Source organism: Cloeon dipterum, chromosome 3, assembly GCF_949628265.1.
Source record: "Cloeon dipterum chromosome 3, ieCloDipt1.1, whole genome shotgun sequence".
Lineage (NCBI taxonomy): Eukaryota > Metazoa > Arthropoda > Insecta > Ephemeroptera > Baetidae > Cloeon > Cloeon dipterum.
Window position 1 is genome coordinate 18,630,204 of NC_088788.1, and position 24,578 is coordinate 18,654,781.

At 39.9% G+C, this 24,578-nt stretch overlaps 5 protein-coding genes across 25 annotated transcripts; 3 read left to right on the plus strand and 2 right to left on the minus strand.

The window, feature by feature from the left end:
* The first annotated feature begins 24 nt into the window (after positions 1–24).
* LOC135938606 (uncharacterized) lies at positions 25–2,551 on the plus strand. Of its 2 annotated transcripts, XM_065482360.1 has the most exons (7): positions 25–319; positions 399–422; positions 489–821; positions 889–1,016; positions 1,075–1,511; positions 1,566–1,669; positions 1,859–2,551. In XM_065482360.1, exons 3-7 carry the CDS (start codon positions 507–509, stop codon positions 1,874–1,876), a joined length of 1,002 nt encoding a protein of 333 aa, XP_065338432.1. In that variant the 5' UTR covers positions 25–319; positions 399–422; positions 489–506; the 3' UTR covers positions 1,877–2,551. The 2 variants fall into 2 exon arrangements, with proteins under 2 accessions (XP_065338432.1, XP_065338431.1); XM_065482359.1 differs by lacking the exon at positions 399–422.
* On the minus strand, positions 2,009–4,086 carry LOC135938600 (protein adenylyltransferase SelO-like). Its single transcript, XM_065482350.1, has 5 exons — positions 3,527–4,086; positions 3,337–3,467; positions 2,843–3,278; positions 2,470–2,788; positions 2,009–2,415 (listed from the first exon to the last, which is right to left on the minus strand). The coding sequence occupies exons 1-5, from the start codon at positions 4,084–4,086 to the stop codon at positions 2,059–2,061; spliced, it is 1,803 nt and encodes a 600-aa protein (XP_065338422.1). The 3' UTR covers positions 2,009–2,058.
* LOC135938597 (zinc finger protein 433-like) lies at positions 4,005–24,545 on the plus strand. 2 transcript variants are annotated; one of them, XM_065482339.1, is made up of 16 exons: positions 4,005–4,119; positions 19,332–19,385; positions 19,450–19,665; positions 19,772–19,843; positions 19,925–20,137; positions 20,206–20,331; positions 20,387–20,579; positions 20,674–20,757; positions 20,811–21,074; positions 21,129–21,275; positions 21,329–21,366; positions 21,425–21,856; positions 21,942–22,245; positions 22,771–23,168; positions 23,718–24,031; positions 24,091–24,545. In XM_065482339.1, the coding sequence occupies exons 2-16, from the start codon at positions 19,336–19,338 to the stop codon at positions 24,501–24,503; spliced, it is 3,264 nt and encodes a 1,087-aa protein (XP_065338411.1). In that variant the 5' UTR covers positions 4,005–4,119; positions 19,332–19,335; the 3' UTR covers positions 24,504–24,545. The 2 variants fall into 2 exon arrangements, with proteins under 2 accessions (XP_065338411.1, XP_065338410.1); XM_065482338.1 differs by lacking the exon at positions 4,005–4,119 and adding an exon at positions 19,136–19,167.
* LOC135938611 (uncharacterized) lies at positions 4,344–13,507 on the plus strand. Of its 18 annotated transcripts, XR_010574674.1 has the most exons (11): positions 4,344–4,771; positions 4,817–4,944; positions 5,174–5,313; positions 5,891–6,005; positions 7,374–7,488; positions 9,054–9,200; positions 10,636–10,752; positions 11,613–11,752; positions 11,972–12,133; positions 12,185–12,300; positions 12,382–13,507. XR_010574674.1 is itself a non-coding variant. In XM_065482365.1 (4 exons), exons 1-4 carry the CDS (start codon positions 4,763–4,765, stop codon positions 7,392–7,394), a joined length of 273 nt encoding a protein of 90 aa, XP_065338437.1. In that variant the 5' UTR covers positions 4,344–4,762; the 3' UTR covers positions 7,395–7,969. The 18 variants fall into 18 exon arrangements, 1 of the variants encoding a protein (XP_065338437.1); XR_010574681.1 differs by adding an exon at positions 5,002–5,116 and having other exon boundaries at positions 11,972–13,507; XR_010574669.1 differs by lacking the exon at positions 5,891–6,005 and adding exons at positions 5,371–5,485; positions 5,543–5,657 and having other exon boundaries at positions 11,972–13,507.
* Positions 13,943–18,998, minus strand: LOC135938613 (uncharacterized). 2 transcript variants are annotated; one of them, XM_065482367.1, is made up of 8 exons: positions 18,573–18,998; positions 18,400–18,503; positions 18,228–18,342; positions 17,364–18,170; positions 17,165–17,304; positions 16,471–17,105; positions 14,693–14,807; positions 13,943–14,247 (listed from the first exon to the last, which is right to left on the minus strand). In XM_065482367.1, the coding sequence occupies exons 1-4, from the start codon at positions 18,579–18,581 to the stop codon at positions 18,057–18,059; spliced, it is 342 nt and encodes a 113-aa protein (XP_065338439.1). In that variant the 5' UTR covers positions 18,582–18,998; the 3' UTR covers positions 13,943–14,247; positions 14,693–14,807; positions 16,471–17,105; positions 17,165–17,304; positions 17,364–18,056. The 2 variants fall into 2 exon arrangements, with proteins under 2 accessions (XP_065338439.1, XP_065338438.1); XM_065482366.1 differs by having other exon boundaries at positions 18,400–18,527.
* Positions 24,546–24,578: the final 33 nt, after the last annotated feature.

Below are 24,578 nucleotides of genomic sequence, written 5' to 3' on the forward strand. Positions count from 1 at the left end.
TGGCGCTGGCGTTGCTGACGGACCGAGGGAAGGGAAGTGGGTGTAACAGACCATGCATAGAATAGAATTTTCGAAATTTTCATTTCTTAATTTTCACTCTTCACTCTTGTGCATTGTCAATGAAAAGCGGAATTGAACTTTGAGCGGAATCAAGCGACCGGAAAAAAAGAGACCAATGACCAATATTTGTTTTGTTTCAATCCTTATTTGAAATTTGAAACAATTTGGCGTCTCGTGGAAAACGTTAAGGAAGCTCACATCTGGATTAGATACAGAATATTAGGCGTTGTGCTGCAAGCTTCATTACGACATTTTGTGCGTATGTATCTTTGGAACCTTTGCTCGTCTGCAAGGAAATAAATAATAATTATGTAATATGTTTTATATTATACATACAGTTTTAAGAGTGACGGAAGAATTATGTATGTAATGCATTAATTGCTTTATACAGTAAAGTACATTATACATTTTAATGTTTTGATTTAAAGTGAGGTTTGTGGACAAACATGGGTGGCATGGACAAAACTGAAAGCAGCGAGGCGAGTTTTTCCTCTGATGCCACCAATGCCCATGAGTGCTGCCAGAAGAAGTCAAAGGAGCCTCTTCTGATTGACTTGTATGATGGTGAGGACGTTCACAGAGGGCTGGAAGAACATTCGTCAGCTTATGAAAGCCGAAGGGAGAAAAGCAAGTCTCCTAGGCTAGAAGATAATGACATAGAGGATATTAAGGTCATTTATTGCCAATCCGTCAAACAAACCTCTGAAATCATGATCATGCCACATCCAAACACTTCATGTTCGTTTGTTGGTGTTCCCTTGGTAATTTTTAATTAACAAATTTAAACTGTATTTGGTCGAATTATGTACTTTATTTAAAATTATTTAGACGGTCAGCGAGGAGAAAGATGAAGTGGTCTTCGTTAAGGCTGTGAAGAAACAAGACAATTTGAAAAATGTCAAATTAATTGACATTTCAGACGACCCAACGGACCCACCTGTTGTGGTCGAGCCACAGTAAGATAATCACTATTTTTTCCTTGCTATCATTTCCTCATTGATGTACTTGTTACAGGAATAATACACCAACCAAACCCAAGACTGAAAACCTTAACACCAAAGTAGCTGTGATTGAGCCTCGGAATTCTAACAGGTGGCGTACATTTCTCAGTCCTCAAGGAGCAGCTTCAGATCTTGTTAAAACTTTGCTCTCGCGTGGCATTCAACGTGCCAGACTGTCACATAAAAACTATTACCAGTGGGAAATAAACGTCTTGAACAACGCGCAATACCAATGGCTCAGTGACTTCACTGTGAACCGCCAGGGAGATCATGAGGAGAAGCAGAACTACTGCTGGAGAGTCCGGGATTACACACGGAACGCTCTCTTTTCTCTCGCCAGACAAATGAGCTGTGAGAGCATTTTGGGAAGGATGATAATTATGAATTTCCATGATCACAATGCAAGGAAGTATCAAAACAGGACTGCGTTTGGAACTCCCAAGAAAAATGGTAAGATTTTGGTAGTATATCATTGAAAATTAAAGCCAGAATTTCAATTTATAGCTCAAGCAGTTGCTAAGGCAAATAACAGGCCAACAACCACGACTGACGCTAATGCTCCTCTAATTCAGGTTAAAAACGAAGATCTCACCTCTGAAGTCAAAACGGTGGGTCAATATATCCCTTTTTCTTAGTCATCAATAAATTGTTGGTATTGTCAATAAGTGACATGAGAAACAGTGTGTCTTAAAATGCCGATCGATTCAATTTTTTTTTGTCAAACAACGCGCAAGGTGTGCTTTCTTTAATGCTTTCTTAAATTAGAATAGTCTTTGACCAGATCATTCTTTTTTCAGAAAATTGAACCAAAGTGACGAGACAGCAATAGTGGCGTCAATGCGAAGTACCTGGATCAAGAATACAAATGACATTCTGTTTCCTACCTGAATCTTGAGTTCTAAGTAATTTAACGATTTCAACGTATTGATATGAACTTAAATATCAAATTCAAATAAGATAATGCTTTATTTCTCATAATGAAGAGACTGATCAATAGCTAGCTAGAACAGCTAACCATTAATCTTTTTTCCCAATTCGGCACTTTGCTCCCAAATTGAAGTTTCTCAGCCTCTGCCTGGCGCTCGTACGGCTTTTGCAAAATCCGCTCGATTAATCGGACTTTCTCGAAATTCCCTTTTTCCGCCTCTGCAATAGCCTCTTGCGCCATCCAGTTTTTTAACACATAACACGGATTTACGCTCTGCATCACACTTTGTCTCCGTGCCTCATCCACTTCCTCTGCCTGCAGAGCGTCTTTGTATTTTTGTAAAAACGCGTCAAAGTGTTTGTGCCGTTTTGTCTCTAGCAAAGCCCAAAACTTGTCTTCAACCTCTTCTACTTTGTAAATGTCAACCTGTTTTTAAATTGTTAAGTTTTATGACGAATATCACTGACTAGAACCATTTACCTCTGACAAATCACGGAATGTTGCGGTAAAATCTGCTTTGGACTCTTCCATTATTAATAAAAGTTGCTCAACAACGTCATAATGGACTTCATTTGACAAGCCCAGCTTCTTTAGAAACGCAAGTTTCAGGTCCACCTCAGCTTTTCTTCTAAGGATCTTGAATCCCTCAGCCATTTCACGAATCAAACTAGCCTTCATTTCAGCAGCAAGTTCATGGTCGCTCATTATCACAAATCCTAAACTCTCGCGGAGCTTTACCAAGTCGAAATCCAAAGCACTGATCTGCTGTTGGTAGCAGTACCGAGCTTCAGTGTCAGACCTAGCACAATTAATAAATTAAAGTAGATTGCGTGTAATTAATATTAGATCATACGTGTTTGGAACATATCTGCGGTTGAACTCTGACATGAATCCGAAAGGCCCGTAGTCGATTGTAACCCCAAGCAGGCTGATGTTGTCTGAATTCATAACGCCATGAACAAATCCAACTCGTTGCCAATGGACCCACATCTCATAGGAGAGTTCCGCTACTTTGAGCCCAAATGAAACTGACGCTTTGGCCAGATTTTCTTCCGCAGAACTCCACAAGTCCGGAAAAGAGGTTTTGATGATGAACTGAAGCAGGGTTCGCAGGGTAGAAACCTCTCCTAACTTTGTTGGTAATTCAAGCGATCCGATTCTGAACCAGGAGGGGGCCAACCTTAGCACCACGGAGGCCTTTTCCATTATCGGGCGTCCATCGTACAGAGGGTCCCGAATTACACCTTCGTCACTGGTTATCAATGCAGCCACCCTGGATGTGGGTACGCCTATGGAAAAATTTTATGTTAATTTAACTGTCGCAATGGCTTTAAGAAAAAAAAATACCTAAATAATACATAGCCTCAGCAGCTAAAAATTCTCGGATGGAAGATCTCAAGACTGCTCTACCATCGGCGCCCCTGGAATAAGGAGTAAGCCCAGACCCTTTGAGTTGCAACTCCCATCGCTCGCCTCGTCTAAAAAACAATGTTAAAAATACCTTTTGCTGGGATTAAAAATTTAAGAAGTGTACTACTTGTTGATATATTCCCCGAGAAGGATGGCTCGACCATCTCCAAGCTGCGAGGCCCAAACCCCGAACTGATGACCTCCGTAGCGGTGGGCCAAGGGAGTGCAGGAAGGCAGAATTTTGTTCCCAGCAACAAACTGTACGAATTCTGCTGTTTCAGCAATAGAGGGGTCCATGTCAAGGATCTTGACCAGGGCGTCCTCGGAGGTACCAACAAGCTGGAGATTTTTCTCCAGGGGCGTCGGCATGACCTTTGAAAAAACAGCATTGCGCACATATCCTCTGACGTAGTTTTCCTCCGTCTCGTCCAGTGGCAAACTTAAGAGCGTGCTGGGGGAAAATGACCACTCCGACATAGTTTTTGCAAGGTGACAAGTTGTCCTTCCACTGACCGATTCAGTCATGATGAACGTGTAATTCTTCAGTCGGTGCGTAAAAACCTGACTTTGAGTCAATCCAGAAAGAAATCTTGCACTGTTCTTAGATGTGCCGGGACACAGCAGTATCAAGTTGGTTATCAAGCAAGGGAACAGCGCATTGGCAGCTCCAGACAACTTTCTTATCATCTGTGGGCTCTGTGGAAAGAGTTTATAAATAGAGTGTGTTACATAATTGCTTCATGATTTCATTTTTAAATTTAATTTGTAGATACATAGATACGAACTGTGTACATATTATGTATATCTGTACAAATAAATAATAAAGCTGTTATTGCATGATGGATATTATGTAGATACCAAATTATATCTAATGGCTTTACATACCTATCCTTATTACATCTATTCGCATAATTTGAAGAAAAATAAATAGAAATATATTTTTTGTTGGAAATAGATATATATACAACAAAGTTGTATATACAACAATGTATATCCTATATATACAACAATGTTGTATACCTACAACAACGGTATATCCTATATATACAACAATGTTGTATACCTACAACAACGGTATATCCTATATATACAACAATTGTTGTATACCTACAACAACGGTATATCCTATATATACAACAATTGTTGTATACCTACAACAACGGTATGTCCTATACCTACAACAATAGCAATCTGGCAACATCGCAGAATGGGCGGCAACGACAAGCACTGAAAGGCTCGTGGACGACACCGACTGCCGGCGCCGGCTCACGGTCGTCGCCGCCATCTTGCCAAGCGGAGCGCGGACCGGAGCGGAACTGTGAAAATTCCGGAAAACGAAGCCACGAGCACCAGAAAACAGGAAATGCTAGTGGTAAGCGAACAAAGAAAGCGGTCGCCAACTTTGCAAATCACACAGGAAGATTCGCCGTATTGTTCACAGGGACAAACGACCTGGGGACGACCCTGCGCGTCCACGTCTGGACGGTGCCGATTCCCGCGTGGCATGGACACGACCCGAGGAAGGAAGGATTTGGCCTTGTTGAGGTGAGTTTTAGCAGTGAAATTAGCACTGTGGGCTAATAATAAACCTGCCTTGTCTAGGTTGAGCAGCAGGCCCAGCAAATGTCGTCCGCAGTGGCGACGAAATGCAAAGCACGATACCTGGATGGTGCCGATTTTTGTTCGGTCGAGGAAGGAAGGGTTAGGCCTTGTTGAGGTGAGATTTAGCAGTGAAATTAGCACTGTGGGCTAATAATAAACCTGCCTTGTCTAGGTTGAGCAGCAGGCCCAGCAAATGTCGTCCGCAGTGGCGACGAAATGCAAAACAGGACACCTGGATGGTGCCGATTTTTGTTCGGTCGAGGAAGGAAGATTTTTGTGCGGTCGAGGAAGGAAGGGTTAGGCCTTGTTGAGGTGAGTTTTAGCAGTGAAATTAGCACTGTGGGCTAATAATAAACCTGCCTTGTCTAGGTTGAGCAGCAGGCCCAGCAAATGTCGTCCGCAGTGGCGACGAAATGCAAAACAGGACACCTGGACGGTGCCGATTTTTGTTCGGTCGAGGAAGGAAGGGTTAGGCCTTGTTGAGGTGAGATTTAGCGGTGAAATTAGCACTGTGGGCTAATAATAAACCTGCCTTGTCTAGGTTGAGCAGCAGGCCCAGCAAATGTCGTCCGCAGTGGCGTTCAAATGCAAAACAGGACACCTGGACGGTGCAGATTTTTGTGCGGTCGAGGAAGGAAGGATTTGGCCTTGTTGAGGTGAGTATTTTAGCAGTGAAATTAGCACTGTGGGCTAATAATAAACCTGCCTTGTCTAGGTTGAGCAGCAGGCCCAGCAAATGTCGTCCGCAGTGGCGTTCAAATGCAAAACAGGACACCTGGACGGTGCAGATTTTTGTGCGGTCGAGGAAGGAAGGATTTGGACTTGTTGAGGTGAGTATTTTAGCAGTGAAATTAGCACTGTGGGCTAATAATAAACCTGCCTTGTCTAGGTTGAGCAGCAGGCCCAGCAAATGTCGTCCGCAGTGGCGTTCAAATGCAAAACATGACACCTGGACGGTGCAGATTTTTGTTCGGTCGAGGAAGGAAGGGTTAGGCCTTGTTGAGGTGAGATTTAGCAGTGAAATTAGCAATTCATTTATTAAGGAAATTTATATATAAGGTCAAATTCAAGTACATTAGAATTTTGGTAATATATCACGCAAGACGTGGGAAAGGAGTGTTTGATAGGAGTCTTGTGTACTTACTTGTTGATGTTACGAACACACAAAAGATGAGGAGATAGTTTGTTTGGAGAAATTTTCGGCACTGCATGTGTGAGTGCCTTCGTCAGCTCGCGTAGGTAGAATGAGATGAGAGCGGTGATGATGTAGGAGTACACACGTTATGGTCAGGGTTGGTGGAGGGGGGAAGGGTAGTTGGTGGAGGTGGTTGTGTGATATATTGCTTGATCTTAAAATTTCTATTTTTTTACTTTTTATTTACATGGTTAAGTCTTGCTCTGAATTTATTTAAATGTATCTATTTATGCCAGGGACGGTTTGAGATTGGAAATCGTAAATAAAGGCCTGTTCTAATCTACGTAGGTCGCCGGGGGTTGATTTTTTTGGGAGTGATGTAATTATTTTTACTGTGAAACATTTTTCTAATTCTCTTTTATTGTGACAGAGCGCATGTTCAGCTACCGGAACATCTGCTTCACGCCGTACCGTTTGTCTGTGGCCATTCATTCGTGATCTCAGGGTATTTATTGTTTTGCCAATATAATGGGCGTCGCAAAATTTGCATTGAAGGAAGCAAACTAATTTTTCAGTTGTGAAGGTGTTATGGCCTGAAATAAGGTAATTTTTGCCTGTGTTTGGGGCTGTCACAGACTTTGCTGGTTTGTGGATTTGGCATGTTTTACACGGCGGGCCTCTTGTGGCTTGGGTTTTGAATTGTTTGCAAGGGTATGAGCCTTGTGGGCCTTTTGGTGGCGCCGGGTTTAGATTTTCCGTTGTGGGTTTTTTGCAATAATGTTTGCTAAATTGGCGCTCCTTGAGAATGCGAGAGTCGCTGGCTCTTTAAAGATATCTTTTGTGACTTTTGACGAAGTAAGGATGTTGGAGGCTAAATTTATTACTTTGCGCATTTTTTGTAAGCTGGGTTGATAAGGGAGTACTAGCGGAGGTATGGTATTTTCCCTATTATTTTTAGATTTTTTGTGATATATCGTTCTTTTAATTTGCTTTTTAATTAATGACTCGTCATAACCTTGTTTTTTGAAAGCATCTGAGATCCTTGTTTTATATTTTTCAAATCCTTCTTCTGTCGTGCATATTCTTTTTCCTTCCTTTACCAAAATTCTAATGTATTTGAATTTGACCTTATATATCAATTTCCTTAATATATGAATTTATATTTCCAAAATGGATAATATTTTCATGAAAAATATTGCAATAAGCACTGGGCTAATAATAAACCTGCCTTGTCTAGGTTGAGCAGCAGGCCAGGTGAATGCCGTCCGCAGTGGCGATTAAGATTCAGTGCAAGTAACCATGGATATGGAGGGAGCTGTCATAATCTCCTTGGACTTGATTGGATATCCATGGTAATTAAAATTTCAGAGTTGCATTGACAGCAGCAATTAAAAGTATTGGTATATGGAAGCATTTATAATGCAATTTAATTAACATTGTTTCCATTAATAAATATTGAGGATTTTTTAAAACATTTCCGTAATATGCGATATTAATGGAAGTGAATATAATTTCTATCAATAATATGCGACTGAATGGCAATGAGAGTGTGACCTTCAAAGACACAAGAGTAACTGGTAGAACTGCGATGTTAAGAATTTGCATTTAATCATCATAGTCAAAAATTAATTCACATTTTATTTGGAAAAGGATTTTGTTTAAAATAAATTGTAGATCTGCTTGTTTTATGAATGAAAACTAATGTTCGCGGCGAGTATCTACCAGTATTTTTAAATTTTTAAGAATTAAACGCTGAGTGTTAATGAATGGAAATTTTATTAAATTTTGCTTTTATTGACAAGTATTTGTAATAAATAATTGTTTACAATCAAATGTGAACCTATTGAACTGACACACATGAACAGAAATTCATATTGTTTTACATGTTCACAACTTGCTCTCTAATGTCAATCATTTACTTGCGAATCTTCACAAGTTGAACTAGCACTGTCTGAGTCATTTAGGCCAAACTCTTTGATTGGCGTCTGCCTGATAGTGACTGTTGCACTCAAATTTTTGTCACCACATAGACCACATTTCCAGTTGGCAATTTCCTTGAATGATAAATTCAGGTCACCCTCAATTTCTGCTCTAGGGTGTCCAATACACCTTGGATGTAGCCAATTTTCACAAACAGGACACTGCATTGTGCGTTTGTCAAACGATTGGGGCATTTTGCAAATGCAGTTGAGGGGGACAGTAATGACTTCTCGGACAGAAGTTGTGTTCTTGGGACCAGGCTTTGCCTTCGAAGGGAAAGCAATCAGTTTGTCAGTCACAAGTAAATAGGCCAAATGGCGCTTCATCAAATTTGTTACAAAATGCTTGTTGGGATCAACATGGCCATACATAGCAATCTCTGTTGCATTTGCAATAGCAAACAGTCCACAATTGTTAGCATCCTTCTTTTGATATTGACAGACCATCTTGTTAATTTTCAACTCATTTAAGTCACAATCTTTGGCGATATGAGCAAACTGAATTTCTGTAGAATCTGCAATTGGCCTATTTCGCTTTGAATCGTAGTAGAAAAATTCCTTTCCATCAAACCTAACGGTAATCCAATGCGCAAGGGTGTGCAAAATCTGCACGTATTCTTTTTTAAGACAAGCTTGGTAACAGTCTACTTGCAATTGCACCAGTGCAGGTGACTGAAGTCCTTGATATTTTTCTTCTTTGTCCAGCTTCTCAATAAACATGGCCACAAAGTCATCAGGCACCTCAATGTTGTTGTCGAAAAATTCTTCAATCAGTTTCACACTAAAAGGTGTTTTTTCCATGAGTAGCTCCTTCAGTTTTTCTATAATATTAAGAAATTTTGCAAATTTCATTAACGTAACTCATTTGATCATTATATATGCTTCATAATATAATTGCAAATTGTAATTTTTTTACAATATACCATCATCATTTCCAGCTGGATTCTTGCTCTGCGCGTGCTTCTTCAGCTTGTCCCGGTGCTCGTTACTTGTCCCTTTTGGTCGACCACGGACCTTTGGTTTTAGTGGAAAACCAATCTTCTGCTGAGAAGTGATGTTTCTCAAAAACTCTGATGCTGGAAGAAGTGAGTTATAATTAGTATGCTCATAATTTATTAATCATGATTTTTGTACCTGAAGTAATTCTGATTGTATCAAATCCAGGCTCAGTTGCAATATCTCTGCTCTTACTTGCCTCATTTCTGCCTGCATTGTTCTCTGAAATCGAATACATTGTTTTGGTGAAAAATTTACATTTGTCTTACACACATACCACCTTCTGATTGCTTGCTGTCCAAGCCAGAATTGATTCCAGTGCTGAGAGCTGAAATCTCAGCCTGGCTTATCTGTTGTAAACCATACTCGCTGATTTCATCTGAACGCAGAAAAAAGAAAAATTAATAATTTCATACTTTACAATCATCTCAGTACCACTCAGTTTGCTCTGCTCCTGCCTCTCTCTCTGAGAAAGAGCAATGTCTTCTATTTGTGAAATTTGTCTCAGCGCCTCGTCATCGAGAGCTACGGGAGATAGTTTTTATCAACATTATACAAGATATTGTTGCTGTAAACTAAAAATACCATCATCCTGTTCAACAGCATCAACCTCTGCTTTCTCACTTTTGGTAACGCTTGTTGTTGCATTTATCATTTCATCAGATTCATCTTGTAACATTGATTGTTAGTGGATAAAATACTCTTAGGGAACGGAGTTTTTACCTATTGTAAGATCAATTTCTATCACTTTTTTAGGCGTGCTGCTAATTAGTGGTGGTCCAGCTTTGGCCTCTTTCACATCATCGCTCTTCTCATAAACCTCGACTTCCCCAGAGCTATCTTTCTCATTCTCTAAATCCTTGCCAGCGTCTTGACCCCTAGAGCCAAATTCCTCAATTGCAGATTCTTCTTCATGAGCCACTGCAATTTCCACCGAGCCATCTTTATCCTCCTCGAAATCCTTGCCTGCCTCTTGCCCAGCAGATTCAACTTCTGACACTTCAACCAGCGCCAATCCGTCTTCCGCAGAGCCAATTTCCCGACCCTGTGACTCCTCAGCTTGCACAGAATAGTTTGCCTGTGCCTCAACATTATTTCCATCATCTTCGCAAGAGACAGAGCAGACTTCTTCAACGTCAAAAACTCCTACGTCTTCCACTGGACGCAACACATTCGCATTTCTGCCAGCTATAAATGTGAATTAATGTAAATTTCTAGTACAAATCATATTATTATGTAAAATTACAATTTTTTCCAGCTACAAAGAAAGCTCCTTCAGTGTCAATTAATTGCTTAATCTGCTGCAGGTTCAATAGACTATCGTCAAATTGCTTTGTGCCAAGGTGTGATGCAGAATCAGCAATTTGCTTGCAGATGGCCAGAGCTCTGTTGTATTTTTGTTCTCGGCTCTGTGCTTTGGTAGCCCTTCTCGGAATTTGCACTAGCTGACTCTGAAATACATTTTAATTAAAAATACTAAACCAAAGTTCAATATTGTACCACATACCTCATCATTTGTTTCAGAAGGAGGCAGCTGCTGCTCACAAGTTTGGTATTGAATGGTCCAGCGCATTGGGATTTCCACAGCATCGATCATGGGAAGCCCAATTTCCTTCCTCAGAGCCATGATGTGGTAGCAAGGTAATTTAATGCCCTTATAGAAAGGGCATTGACAGTTTAGCTCTGTAGTTTTGTAAGTAGTGAAGTATTCCCTCTTGCACAAAGGCACATATTTTTCTTGCTTTTCGAGCAGAGTGATGCAGTACTCGGTATAATCTTTGAGAGCTTTTCGTGCCTCCGAGACCACTGCTCCCTGTTGTGGCCTGTATGTGCTAACCTTTGTTGTGTAGCAGTGCTTCTTGTATTCAAGGCTTACGGTTTTGTCATATTGGAGCATGATGAGCTTTTTGATAGTAAACACTAGGGATCCATTCCGTTTAAGAACCATGGATAAGGCTTTATTGTGCGATTCACAATGATTTGTCGTCCGGATTCCGAAGTTCTCTGACATGGACCTGCCAAAAGCAGTCCACATTTCTTTGCAACTGTGCCAATTCTTGTCATAGTAGGCCCTGAACTTCTGCTTGCTATCCGGAATCAGTTGGCACAGTTTGTTGTAGAGTTCCATGTATACAGCTTCTGTTCGTGCTTCGAACATTAGTTTCTCGACAATGGCCTGAATTTCTTCTTTGACTTCTGGTGGTGCTGCTGTTCTAGCTTCATTTCGCAAGTGCTTGCTGCTATGGAACAGACAGTAGTCAACTTGAGCATGTGGGAAAACAGCTTGAATGGCTGCGAATTCTGACATGTCCTTATCGATAAAGACAGTCTTAAGCTCCCCAGTGTAATTCTTGTGTGCTTCTTGCAGTGCTTGCAGGGCAGATGTCACTGTTGAAGCCCTCTCGTCAGCCAAAACACTATAACCAACCACTCTCCCTGCTCTATTTCCATCGACCACCATGAAGCATGTGATTGGTAACCGATATGCATTTTTGTTGTAGGTTGAATCAAACAGGAGCAGCTCTGGAAATTTTGCGTAATTCTTCTTCATCTCTGAGGTTGCGATGAAAAGACATGAGAAGTTGCCCTCCGGACCAGTGATGATTGTGTATGATCCTAATTACAAACATAATATGCAATGGTAAGCTCAATTTAGCTGACATTTTCATAAACACTGGATACCTTCAGAGTCCTTTTCAAACAAATCCCTCATAGTTTCTGCTGCAAGCATCAATTCCCTCTCATGTGGCTCAAAATTTGCATATTTTTCGGTTTCTTCCCTCTTCTTCCTTTGTCTGTGATAAAAAGATGAATATAAACCTGTTTCAAGTAAATTCTAAATTTGTTTATTTTTTTTCAGGCAATCTATTGGCATGATATGGTTCAGGACTTGGGGTCTAAAGGATTGAGAAAGCCTGGTGTCAGATAAGTGAAACATAACAAGTTGATAAATGTGTACTTTGTGAGCTCCTATTTTTTCAGATTCCGGATGGTGGATCTCCATTGGCAAAAAAATAAGCTGGTATGCGAATGTCATAAATAATATTCAAACCCTCTGAAACGAGAACTAAAGGTGCATGGAGACAAGATAATACCTAATGAAATCAAAATGTGCTGTCATCGAGAGTTCACTACTTGAGAAACTCGATTTTAATCATATAACCATCTTTAGAATATTTACATGTGAAAGTATACCATTTTATAATCAATAGAAAATTTTGTAGCCAGATTTTTATGTGTTATATTGATATATTACTTCTCATTGTCCAGATCCTTGGGTAGGACTGCTTTCCCCGTCTCCTTCATGATAACCTCTCTTATCTTGGTTGGATTCACTCCAAGGTCGTCAAGCTGCTGCAGACGCTCCTTCTCTGTGTTGTTCAATCTACGCTGCTTAGGGTATTGTGCAAAATCAGCCGGACATGGTTTGTGCACCTTTTCATGTACGTCTGTGGTCACGTGACAGTCGTAGATGTATAGCATTTCATTACGAGTGCCCACCTTGAAATAGGCACCACAGCCAAGTTTGTAGGATCTGAAAAATTATTGTTCCTTATAACAATGTAGCTAATGATATGCAATATTGAAAGAAAAAATTTGGATAATATGTATTGCATACAAAAATCAAAATAATATGTGCTTAGCATTAAGGATATGTGAAGTTTTTGTATTAATGTATTACAAATAATCACAATTTTCAAATTAAGGGCACAGTGTAGTGCAAATTATTCTCATGTTTCCAATTGCTCAAAATCCCTCATAACTGAATGCACATGTTGGAAAATATGTAATGTATATTTACTTCTGATTGGGGCGCTGCCCTGTCGAACGACCATCAACGGGATCTCCATAATGGATACATGCATATTTGGCAGATCTAATGACCAATTTGTTCTTCTTTGTCTCCAATTTGGCCCTGGCCGCTGCATCAACCACCTTGTCAGAGATTTTTATGTAGTTGCTGCTTAGGCATGTATACACAATGAAGGTTTCTTGTTCCAATGCCTTAATTGCCTCTGAAAGATCACTAAAACTTTTGAAGGTCTTGCCATTTGTGATTGACAGTGTTTGTGCCATTTTACAAAACCGCTTGAATCACAGATCACATACAGACTAAAGAGCAGGAGCACAAGCAAAGAGTACCCAGAGCTGCAGATCTAATTGAATTTGAGCAGTGTTGAAACATGTTCTGTTTGCCTGCTGTTCCCCCTCTTACACTCTCAAAGTTCCATTCCCTGATTGCAAGTGAAGATGCAATAATAATACTGTGCTGTCACCTCTTTTTGTTTGGAGAATGATGTTTATGTATTTGTAGCCAATCTAGCTGCCGCAGATTCACAAAAAAATTATTGTAAAAAATTGTATTAATAAAACACTGATTGTGTTTTCCCATCGACACCAGAACATTTATTATGAATTTCATAAACATTGGAGTTCTCTGCTACTTACATGTACAGTCGATTCCATGATGCTAAGATTTACAGTGCAAGCGATATACATCTTGACGTATGAAATCTTAAATACGGGAATGGATATAATCACAACCTCTGGCGGCTTTACCTCCTGAATTTCCTGGCTAAACCAGGACCCCCAGCCAACAAAGGGGTGGTCCGAACCGAGGGATTAATAAAATTTAGTGGGTACAAAATTATGACTTCCAATCAGGGCCCCCAGCAATGAAAATCCACTTGTGTACTCTACAAACACGTCTGAGTCAAGATATCGAAGTGGTCAAAAATGAGTAATAAGTATTTATATTCCATTTCTCGGACTATGGGTAGTTCAAAATGTGTATAAGATCTTGGGTGTGATGAAAAATTCAAAGCAGGAATTCATCAGCGGGAGATAAAATTTATTGATAATGGTTCCAATGCAAGTTATAAAATTTGACTGCCTGTGTAACAATAATGCAAATCATAGTAGGTACCGTTAAATTTAAGAGAATTGAATTACAGGTTTGCTTATGTAACAATAAATTCCAGGTATAGCAAAATATGTAATGCTACACTGAAAAACTTTTAAGAGCTGTCGTAGCTCTTAAAAATACTTGTCACAGGACGAAATCTCGTGCGGTCGTAGCTCTGTTTAAGGCCAATGCTCGCTCTTCAGAACAGCAGCCGCAGCTCGTCCTAAGTGCTGTAACAGCAGGAACAGAATAATTTTTGCAAATTCCAATTTCACTGCTTCTTTCTACACATTCCTCAAATTGATGGTTCAAGTGATTGACAGTCATCCGTGAAAAATGTTTACTCACCACTCATTTTAGCATCAATCTAATGGATCACCCAATCCAAAATCCACCTCTAATTCAACCAACGTCCAGTGCACCCATCATCCATAATATAATAAAAATTTTTACAGTAAACTAGGTACAATTGAATTCACGGTTACTGTAATTTAATTATATTTTCTCCAAAAAACTGACATACCCCCCCTTTACCAATATTTTGGATTGGGAGATCATAAGATTCATGCTAAAATGAATGGCGAATAAACATTTGCAAGGATGACTGTCAATTTGAGGTATGTGTAGAAAGAAGCATTATTAGCCCACAGTGCTAATTTCACTGCTAAAACTCACCTCAACAAGGCCTAACCCTTCCTTCCTCGACCGCACAAAAATCGGCACCGTCCAGGTGTCCTGTTTTGCATTTGAACGCCACTGCGGACGACATTTGCTGGGCCTGCTGCTCAACCTAGACAAGGCAGGTTTTAATGCGCTAAAAGTTATGGTACATATATTTGCATGTATACATTCTCTGTTTGCATTTTGATAATATTTTACATATGGCGGAGACACAATTCTGGGCCATTCCACACTTCTGGGCCACTTCCATTTAAATAGCATTGTTTTCATTGTTGATGGGTCCCCACGTGATTTTAAATTGAACCAATTGGTTCAATTTTGGTCATTTGGTTCAAAGATTGCACTTTTTTGAACCAATTGATGCAATTATCCTATTAATAGAACCAATTTTGGTTCAAAATCAAATCAATGAACCAAGTTGGTTCAATTTTTTGTTTTAATGAAGCAACATACAGAAGTTTTGGTTCAATTTTTTAAAATAAAGAATCAAATCATGTCTGTAACAGAGTTTTGGTTCTTTATTTCTAAAAAATAGAAGCAAAGTTTGTTTAAGAGTATCTATTGGTTCAATAATTTGCAACAAAGAATCAAAACTTCAAGCATTCGTATGTATTTTTGACTCAGAATAATGTAAATATTTTGGTTAATATTTAGGAAAAAACGAATAAAAACTTTGGATTTTTTCCATATGAACATCTTAAAAATTATGTTATGATCCGATTAAATTTTAACTCCTTTCATTAATTAAACAATCACTATGCACAAGAAAACAGGGAATTTGGTTCATATTTTTTAGGTTTCAATATAGAATAACATTTTAAGTATTGATGGGGTGGAATGTATAATTTTGCTACATTGCTGTTTTCATTCAGAGAACCAAAAACTTCATATGTTTCAGTACCACAAAATTAAAAATTTCTCAATTTTTTTCAGTTTATTAACTCATTATTTGCCAACATCAAATGGTGTGTGCAATCATTTTTTAATTTCTTGCAAATAACCAAATGCCAAAAAACAAACCTTTTATAAAAATTTGAAAATTTTATTGGTACATAACCCTGGAAATCTTTATTAATAAGTTTTTGTAGGTATATTTAATGTTGCAACTGGCCCAATGAGAGTAGAATATAAGTTAAATCAGGACGTTTTCTCACATAATGGCTGATTAGTCACTAAAAGCAGGCGCATCTTCCACGGTTTTTTCCTATTTGATATATATACGTCAAATTTTTAAAACATATACCGTTACGCGAGTGGTGCAGAGGGTAGAGGATGTGCTCACAAATCACAAGGTTCGAATCCAGGTAAGAACTAATTAAGTTATGTGTTTTCAGCCAATTAAATTACAAGACTTAATCAGTCTATTCATCCTTAGGTGCGAAAAGTGCAAATTGCATCTAAATTTAAAATATATTTAAAATTTTGAAAATTTATTCATTAAACCAATTGGTTCTTTATTTGAAATCATTGCATTAAGGATTTGGTTCAATTTTTGTCCCCCTTTGAACCAAAAAACTTTGAACCAATTGGTTCAATTTAAAATCACGTGGGTCACAACAATAAAATCCATAAAATCAATGCTTTTCTTATGGAAGTGGCCCAGAAGTGTGGACTGGCCCAGAATTGTGTCTCCGCCATACATATTATATGCAATCTGTTTATGTATGATTATTATGAATAGAAAATCAAGTTCCACCAAAGAAAATCGAGAAATAATGGCCCAAAATACAGATCCAAATCAGCCCAGTGCTAATTTCACTGTTAAAACTCACCTCAACAAGACCTAACCCTTCCTTCCTCGACCGCACAAAAATCGGCACCGTCCAGGTGTCCTGTTTTGCATTTGAACGCCACTGCGGACGACATTTGCTGGGCCTGCTGCTCAACCTAGACAAGGCAGGTTTATTATTAGCCTACAGTGCTAATTTCACTGCTAAATCTCACCTCAACAAGGCCTAACCCTTCCTTCCTCGACTGAACAAAAATCGGCACCATCCAGGTGTCCTGTTTTGCATTTGAACGCCACTGCGGACGACATTTGCTGGGCCTGCTGCTCAACCTAGACAAGGCAGGTTTATTATTAGCCCACAGTGCTAATTTCACTGCTAAAATACTCACCTCAACAAGGCCTAACCCTTCCTTCCTCGACCGCACAAAAATCTGCACCGTCCAGGTGTCATGTTTTGCATTTGAACGCCACTGCGGACGACATTTGCTGGGCCTGCTGCTCAACCTAGACAAGGCAGGTTTATTATTAGCCCACAGTGCTAATTTCACTGCTAAAATACTCACCTCAACAAGGCCTAACCCTTCCTTCCTCGACCGCACAAAAATCTGCACCGTCCAGGTGTCATGTTTTGCATTTGAACGCCACTGCGGACGACATTTGCTGGGCCTGCTGCTCAACCTAGACAAGGCAGGTTTATTATTAGCCCACAGTGCTAATTTCACTGCTAAAATACTCACCTCAACAAGGCCTAACCCTTCCTTCCTCGACCGCACAAAAATCTTCCTTCCTCGACCGAACAAAAATCGGCACCATCCAGGTGTCCTGTTTTGCATTTCGTCGCCACTGCGGACGACATTTGCTGGGCCTGCTGCTCAACCTAGACAAGGCAGGTTTATTATTAGCCCACAGTGCTAATTTCACTGCTAAAATACTCACCTCAACAAGGCCAAATCCTTCCTTCCTCGACCGCACAAAAATCTGCACCGTCCAGGTGTCCTGTTTTGCATTTGAACGCCACTGCGGACGACATTTGCTGGGCCTGCTGCTCAACCTAGACAAGGCAGGTTTATTATTAGCCCACAGTGCTAATTTCACCGCTAAATCTCACCTCAACAAGGCCTAACCCTTCCTTCCTCGACCGAACAAAAATCGGCACCGTCCAGGTGTCCTGTTTTGCATTTCGTCGCCACTGCGGACGACATTTGCTGGGCCTGCTGCTCAACCTAGACAAGGCAGGTTTATTATTAGCCTACAGTGCTAATTTCACTGCTAAATCTCACCTCAACAAGGCCTAACCCTTCCTTCCTCGACTGAACAAAAATCGGCACCATCCAGGTGTCCTGTTTTGCATTTGAACGCCACTGCGGACGACATTTGCTGGGCCTGCTGCTCAACCTAGACAAGGCAGGTTTATTATTAGCCCACAGTGCTAATTTCACTGCTAAAATACTCACCTCAACAAGGCCTAACCCTTCCTTCCTCGACCGCACAAAAATCTGCACCGTCCAGGTGTCCTGTTTTGCATTTGAACGCCACTGCGGACGACATTTGCTGGGCCTGCTGCTCAACCTAGACAAGGCAGGTTTATTATTAGCCCACAGTGCTAATTTCACTGCTAAAATACTCACCTCAACAAGGCCTAACCCTTCCTTCCTCGACCGCACAAAAATCTGCACCGTCCAGGTGTCCTGTTTTGCATTTGAACGCCACTGCGGACGACATTTGCTGGGCCTGCTGCTCAACCTAGACAAGGCAGGTTTATTATTAGCCCACAGTGCTAATTTCACTGCTAAATCTCACCTCAACAAGGCCTAACCCTTCCTTCCTCGACCGAACAAAAATCGGCACCGTCCAGGTGTCCTGTTTTGCATTTCGTCGCCACTGCGGACGACATTTGCTGGGCCTGCTGCTCAACCTAGACAAGGCAGGTTTATTATTAGCCCACAGTGCTAATTTCACTGCTAAAACTCACCTCAACAAGGCCAAATCCTTCCTTCCTCGGGTCGTGTCCATGCCACGCGGGAATCGGCACCGTCCAGACTTGGACGCGCAGGGTCGTCCCCAGGTCGTTTGTCCCTGTGAACAATACGGCGAATCTTCCTGTGTGATTTGCAAAGTTGGCGACCGCTTTCTTTGTTCGCTTACCACTAGCATTTCCTGTTTTCTGGTGCTCGTGGCTTCGTTTTCCGGAATTTTCACAGTTCCGCTCCGGTCCGCGCTCCGCTCTCCGCTTGGCAAGATGGCGGCGACGACCGTGAGCCGGCGCCGGCAGTCGGTGTCGTCCACGGGCTTTTCAGTGCTTGTCGTTGCCGCCCATTCTGCGATGTTGCCAGATTGCTATTGTTGTAGGTATAGGACATACCGTTGTTGTAGGTATACAACAATTGTTGTATATATAGGATATACCGTTGTTGTAGGTATACAACAATTGTTGTATATATAGGATATACCGTTGTTGTAGGTATACAACATTGTTGTATATATAGGATATACCGTTGTTGTAGGTATACAACATTGTTGTATATATAGGTTATTCATTGTTGTATATACAACTTTGTTGTATATATATCTATACCCTTTTTTGTTTGCCTCAACAGAGGCTTCTAGATTTTGAGTCGCAGTTTGCAGATTGCTGGTCTGTGATAGAGGGAAAGTTAAGCAGGGGGCGTGTTATGTTTACTTTCATCATCAGATCTGTACCTGTAGGACGGTTGAACAAGAGCATGTTTGATGGTTTGATGTAGGACACATTTTTTCTCTTTAAACTTGATTATATTTTGACAAAAAAAGGGTTCATAACCGGAGACTGTGCATTCATGTATTAAAATATAGCTTGAGGAAACAATTTTCATGGATGAACTTAAAAATAATCGCTTGTACTATATTCAAATAAAAAATTAACAGTGCAATGGAGACCGCACTTCAACGTCAGAATTCATTCTCTCTTATTACAGACATGTAAGTTTAGTGCAAAAATTAATTTTGAGCCTGAATTTTACAGAATTAAATCATTGATTTATAGTGACACTGATTCCCGAGAATCTCCGTCTTGTCCAGAGTGCTTTAAGGTGTTTCGATGCTTCAAAACTTTTTACTGCCACAAAAGGAAGTGCACCAGAAAACCAATTTTCCCCAAGGAAATAGAAGAATATTCATGCGAGCAATGTGGAAAAATTTGCTCCACCAAAATTGGTTTAAAACGCCACACCACATCTGTCCATCCTGAAAAGTCAGAAGAGTAAGCTATGTATTAATTTTTGAAACATAAAATCGCAGTAACGTACACATGAATTATTGGGAATGTGAAAAATAATAATAATGTGATTTATATTTTGTGTTCACAGTCCAAGAGATGAAGAAATCAAAGAATATGGTGAGAAGGGAGATGTCCAAGATTCGTCATTATTGGTATTGAGGTATAATACAGAGCAATTTTATTAGTCATAAAATATGTATGTTATAAGATCTCACTTGGATTCATCATTTTTTTATTGTAGGTCTGATGAAGAAGAAAGAAACGTGGACATTTACGTGTGTTTAGATTGTGGAAAAGTGTGCTCGGGACAAACAGGCTATTATCGCCATAGGTCAAAATTTTGCACATTTTCAGAGGAATTGTCAAAGACAAGAAGAAAGTTTTGTGAGAGTTGCGATGAGGTGCTGGAATCCAAGACAGCATATCGGCGTCATGCTAAAATCTGTGGATTAGGGTAGTCATAATTATGCCAATGTTAAAAGTTATTCTGGCTAAATTAAATTGCTTTTTGGAAAATTTTAGGCTGGAAAATGAGATTGCGTTAGTCAACAAGTCAAGGAAATGCCATTATTTCAAGTGTGACTTAAACCAAATAAACATCAACAGTGCTGGCAAGGAGATGCGATTGTTTAGCATCCCATATCACAGGTAATTTGATTATTGTGTCAATTGTAATCTTCATTAAAAAACTGGACATGTCCAGCCAACGTGCCTATCTGGAAAGGATGAATATCGCCAGCCTGGCACCAAACATTCCGCTTTTTGCCAGCCTGCGGATATGCTCAAATCATTTCCCCGACTCTGCTTTCGACCAAAGGTACCGCTTCAAAAAGCTGTTGAGAGGAAGCTTGCCTTATGACTGGAGAGGCGCATACAGCAAAGAAGAGGTCGAGGAGGTAGTATTTTAAATTTGACATTTTATCAGAATTTTGTTTTAAGAAATGGAATTAAAATCTTGTATCATACATCATGCCATTTTGATGTTTCCAGATTGAAAATGGTATGGTTTACAAGAGTGGACAGGACATTTTAGAGTTCATCAAGAATCTAAGGGCAGAAAACCTGCAACGTGAGGTATATTTTTATGAACATTTTGTGGCCTGATTAAAACCCACCTTCATTTCCAGCAAATGGAAATATCTGAAGAAGATGTAGATGAAAACATCAATTCATGTGATTTCAAAACTACTCAGCCTGATTTTCCCATTGTTGTTGACATCGATTCTCCTATCGCAAACGATGATTCAATTGATGATACTTCGTCAGTCCCTCCTAAAGAAAAAATTTGTCGGATGTGTGGACAAGTGAAAGAGGGCCTGATAGGGATTTTTGATGCAGCTGGCGTAGACATGGGAATTCCCGAAAAAATCGCCAAAGTGCTGCCCATTAAAGTATGTTTAATAGAAGGTGATTGATTTATTTTAATGGGTTTATATTTTCAACAGGTGTGCGAAACCGACACCCTGCCTCACCAAGTTTGCATCCAATGTGCTGGCGGAATCGATTTCATATATCAGATGTTTGACACATTTGCAGAGACTGAGAAGCTGCTGACTGAGATTTACGGCCAAACTGAAGAAACTCCCACAGCCGTAGGTTGAAGCCTTTAGTTTTCAACAAAAAATTAATAATATTTTAATGCCAGGAGACTCCTCAAGTTGTATACATTGATACTGAAGATAGGTAATTTGATCTGCCATTGAAAATTGATTATTTTACTTGATAAAAACTTGATTTGCAGAGGGAAAGAAAGTGGCACTGCGCTTGAAGCTACCAAAGGAAATGCAGTGGTAGAAAAGTCTATTCTTCTTGAGGAAGAACTCAACATAAAAGCATACTCATTTGCTTTTGAAAACAGCAAAAATCCGTTAAACGAAGTGGCTTACTCTCCACTTTTTTGCACTCTCTGTAATTCTGTGTTTGACAACGTTGATGAATACGTTGACCACCACAGGATTTACCACCTAAAGCATCTCTTGGTCTGTACTCTTTGCCAAACGTTTTACGAAAGCATTGGATGCCTTCGAGAACACTGGAATCGGCTGCACTCTCGAAGCCTTGAAAACATGGACGTTGAGCTGGGAAATGGAGAGATTGTAACGCTGAAGAACCGGAGGGGCAAGTACGAGTGCAAACACTGCCGTAAAACTTTCAATGAGAGATATATTTACAGGTACATAAATAAATAATTATTTTTCCATGTTTGATAATACTCTCATTTTTCTATCATATCCGTACATTTTTTTACTTAATTCAAGGGCTCATCTGGCAGATGAACAAAGAAAAATAAAGGCACAGAATCCAGCTATGATGAAGTGCAACTTTTGTGATGAGATTTTTGTTGACACCATGAGTAAAACTTGGCACATGATGCGAACCCACAAAGAATACACCCCCTACCAGTGTTCCATGTGTGAACGCAAGTTTCGTCTCAAGCACAGCAAAGACATTCATGAGAGAGTGCATCAAAGGGAGGGCCTTGAAGACAAGCACCTCTGCAACATTTGCGGAAAATTGCTGCACTCTAAACTGATGCTCCGACAGCACATGCGAGTGCACATGGTATGTTCTCAAATATATTTCCTATTGTTAGACTTTGCTTAAATGCGAATTATTAACAAGCCACAAATCATTTTCTTCATATTTGATTTAAAAAAATCAGGTATTTGCATTGTATGACTGTCAAAAACAAATACTCGCCTGCGCAATATTCTTTGAGAAACCAAACCCTTATTGAAAAAACTATTATTTCCAAATTAGGAGGGTAATTAATTTTTCTATCCAGAACCTTCTGTCATTCGTTTTTTTATAGTAAGAAAATTATATCCATAGAGTTTCCAGCTAAAAATAATCCAAATCAGATGTGAAAACGGTGGTATAATTTACTTATTTTTTTTTGGGGGGGGGGTTGTAATTATTTTTTTAAACGAAAATCAAGCTCTAACAACAATAATTGTTTGCTAAAATGGACACTTAGACAGATAATACGCTTGACTAAAATCCTTTTGTTCACCCAATTACTAGCAAAAATCCATCAAACACTTATGCAACTATGGTTATTTAATATTCTCCAAAATTTAATATTAGGATCCCCTTCCATGCCAAGTGTGTGGGAAAATGCTGGTGCCAGACAGGCTGAGAGTTCACATGAGGAGGCACAAGGACCAACGTCCATACTTCTGCACCAAGTGCGGCGCCTCGTTCCAGTTTGCTCACAAACTTAAAATTCACATGCACATGCATGCTGAAAGCAAGTTCAGCTGCGAAAGGTGCACCTTCAAAGCGTCAAAGAAAACTGTGCTCAACATTCACATGCGGGAGCTGCATGGAGTGGAATTTACCAGCATCATCAAGTGCTCCATCGAAGGCTGCATTGCGGTGTTTGAGACAAATCGAGAACTTTACGAGCACTCTTGCAAGGAGCACTCAACAACTGGATGCATCCAAAGAAATATTCTCCCAGGGACAGACGGATACCTTTGCAGGTCTGTTTAGAGTTATTTTATTTGGAATGAATTGACAATTTATTTAGCTCAAAAGTCTACACAGACATTAAATAAAATAATAAATCATCTGTGCGTTCAAAATTTCGCATTGGTGGCTTAAATTAAAGCTCCACTCTTTTGATCATAGCTCAAGAAATTGTAAAAGACAATAGGCAAATCATAGTTGATAAAAATACAACCATTCATCTCACATTCAGTTTTTTACAAATTAAAAAGTGGGAAGCACGGCAGGCGTCTCCTGTGAAGACATGTCTGTTTGTGAAAAAGGCCGACTTCCAGGTCTAGTCAACTATAAAAATTCAGCATCTATTTGAGAAACTTTAAAATGCTGCTTCGGATAGAATATGTCAAAAGCGCTTGAGCTTCTATTTTGTGAAATAATTTAATTGTTTGATCAATTCAAATGGCGTTGGGCTACACAAGATCTGAATTTTCCTAGAAAATTCTTCAACTTAATTTTATATAAATGTCTCAATTTCAAATAATTTTTAAGTGTTTGTTTAGTAATGGTTTGAGCATTTTTTTCAGATACTGTGAGATGCAATTTGAAGCTCCAACTTCTTACTCGAACCACATTCGCAAAGTGCACGCAGAAGTGACAGAGCCACTGTTCACGTGCAGCGTTTGCAGACACGAGACGACTAGCCTGATTGACCTAGGTATTCACTTGGAAACACACCCCGAGTGTCGGCGTTTCCAGTGCCAGCAGTGTCCATTGAAATTTTCAACGTCCCGCAGAAGAGGCTCTCATGAATTTGGGACGCACTTCAGGAAGAAGAAAATTTGTCCTGAATGTGGAAAGGGCGTTGACAACCTCCAGGATCACATGAACATCCACAAAGGTGAGTTATAAATTGCATATAATTATTGGACCCTTAATGCCTGCTCTATTTCATTCCAGGCTTGCGACCATACAAGTGCCCGACCTGCGACTTGGACTTTGCCAGGCTATACAACTGGAAGTTGCACCTGGCCATCCATCTGGACCACCGACCTTACAAATGCAACTATTGCGACATTGCCTTTCGTACCAAAGTGGAGCGGAAAAGGCACATTAAGCTCCACACGGCCGATGAAATATTTGAATGTGACTCGTGCAGCTACGCTTGCACCTCTAAGCCAACATTCAGAAAGCACACCCAAAAGCACCATTTTCAGGGACTGCCAGCTGTCAACAAGAAGGGAGAAGCACAGGTTGCAGTGGATCAGTTGCTTGAGGAACAAGCCATTGAAGAGCAAGTTCTGCAACATCAAATTATCAATGACGTTTCTGATCAAGTTAATTATTATGTAGTTCATATGGATCCTAATTGATTGAAATTTCAAAAATAAAGAGTCCCACTGTATTATAGAAAACTGCATTAATTTTTATTTAAACCTGGACATTCT

Excerpts from the sequence above, each read along its gene's own strand:
- LOC135938606 (XM_065482360.1), top strand. The coding sequence starts at position 507 with ATGGGTGGCATGGACAAAACTGAAAGCAGCGAGGCGAGTTTTTCCTCT. Across the intron at positions 822-888 it reads CGTTTGTTGGTGTTCCCTTG|ACGGTCAGCGAGGAGAAAGA; the intron begins GTAATTTTTAAT and ends AAAATTATTTAG. Across the intron at positions 1,512-1,565 it reads TGGAACTCCCAAGAAAAATG|CTCAAGCAGTTGCTAAGGCA; the intron begins GTAAGATTTTGG and ends TTCAATTTATAG.
- LOC135938600 (XM_065482350.1), bottom strand. The coding sequence starts at position 4,086 with ATGATAAGAAAGTTGTCTGGAGCTGCCAATGCGCTGTTCCCTTGCTTG. Across the intron at positions 3,468-3,526 it reads CTCGGGGAATATATCAACAA|ACGAGGCGAGCGATGGGAGT; the intron begins GTAGTACACTTC and ends ATTGTTTTTTAG. Across the intron at positions 2,789-2,842 it reads CGCAGATATGTTCCAAACAC|GTCTGACACTGAAGCTCGGT; the intron begins GTATGATCTAAT and ends TAATTGTGCTAG.
- LOC135938611 (XM_065482365.1), top strand. Across the intron at positions 4,945-5,542 it reads AAGGATTTGGCCTTGTTGAG|GTTGAGCAGCAGGCCCAGCA; the intron begins GTGAGTTTTAGC and ends TGCCTTGTCTAG. Across the intron at positions 5,658-7,373 it reads AAGGATTTGGCCTTGTTGAG|GTTGAGCAGCAGGCCAGGTG; the intron begins GTGAGTATTTTA and ends TGCCTTGTCTAG.
- LOC135938613 (XM_065482366.1), bottom strand. Across the intron at positions 18,343-18,399 it reads AAGGATTTGGCCTTGTTGAG|GTTGAGCAGCAGGCCCAGCA; the intron begins GTGAGTTTTAGC and ends TGCCTTGTCTAG. Across the intron at positions 18,171-18,227 it reads AAGGGTTAGGCCTTGTTGAG|GTTGAGCAGCAGGCCCAGCA; the intron begins GTGAGATTTAGC and ends TGCCTTGTCTAG.
- LOC135938597 (XM_065482338.1), top strand. Across the intron at positions 20,332-20,386 it reads TTTAGCATCCCATATCACAG|CCAACGTGCCTATCTGGAAA; the intron begins GTAATTTGATTA and ends GGACATGTCCAG. Across the intron at positions 21,857-21,941 it reads AATGAGAGATATATTTACAG|GGCTCATCTGGCAGATGAAC; the intron begins GTACATAAATAA and ends ACTTAATTCAAG.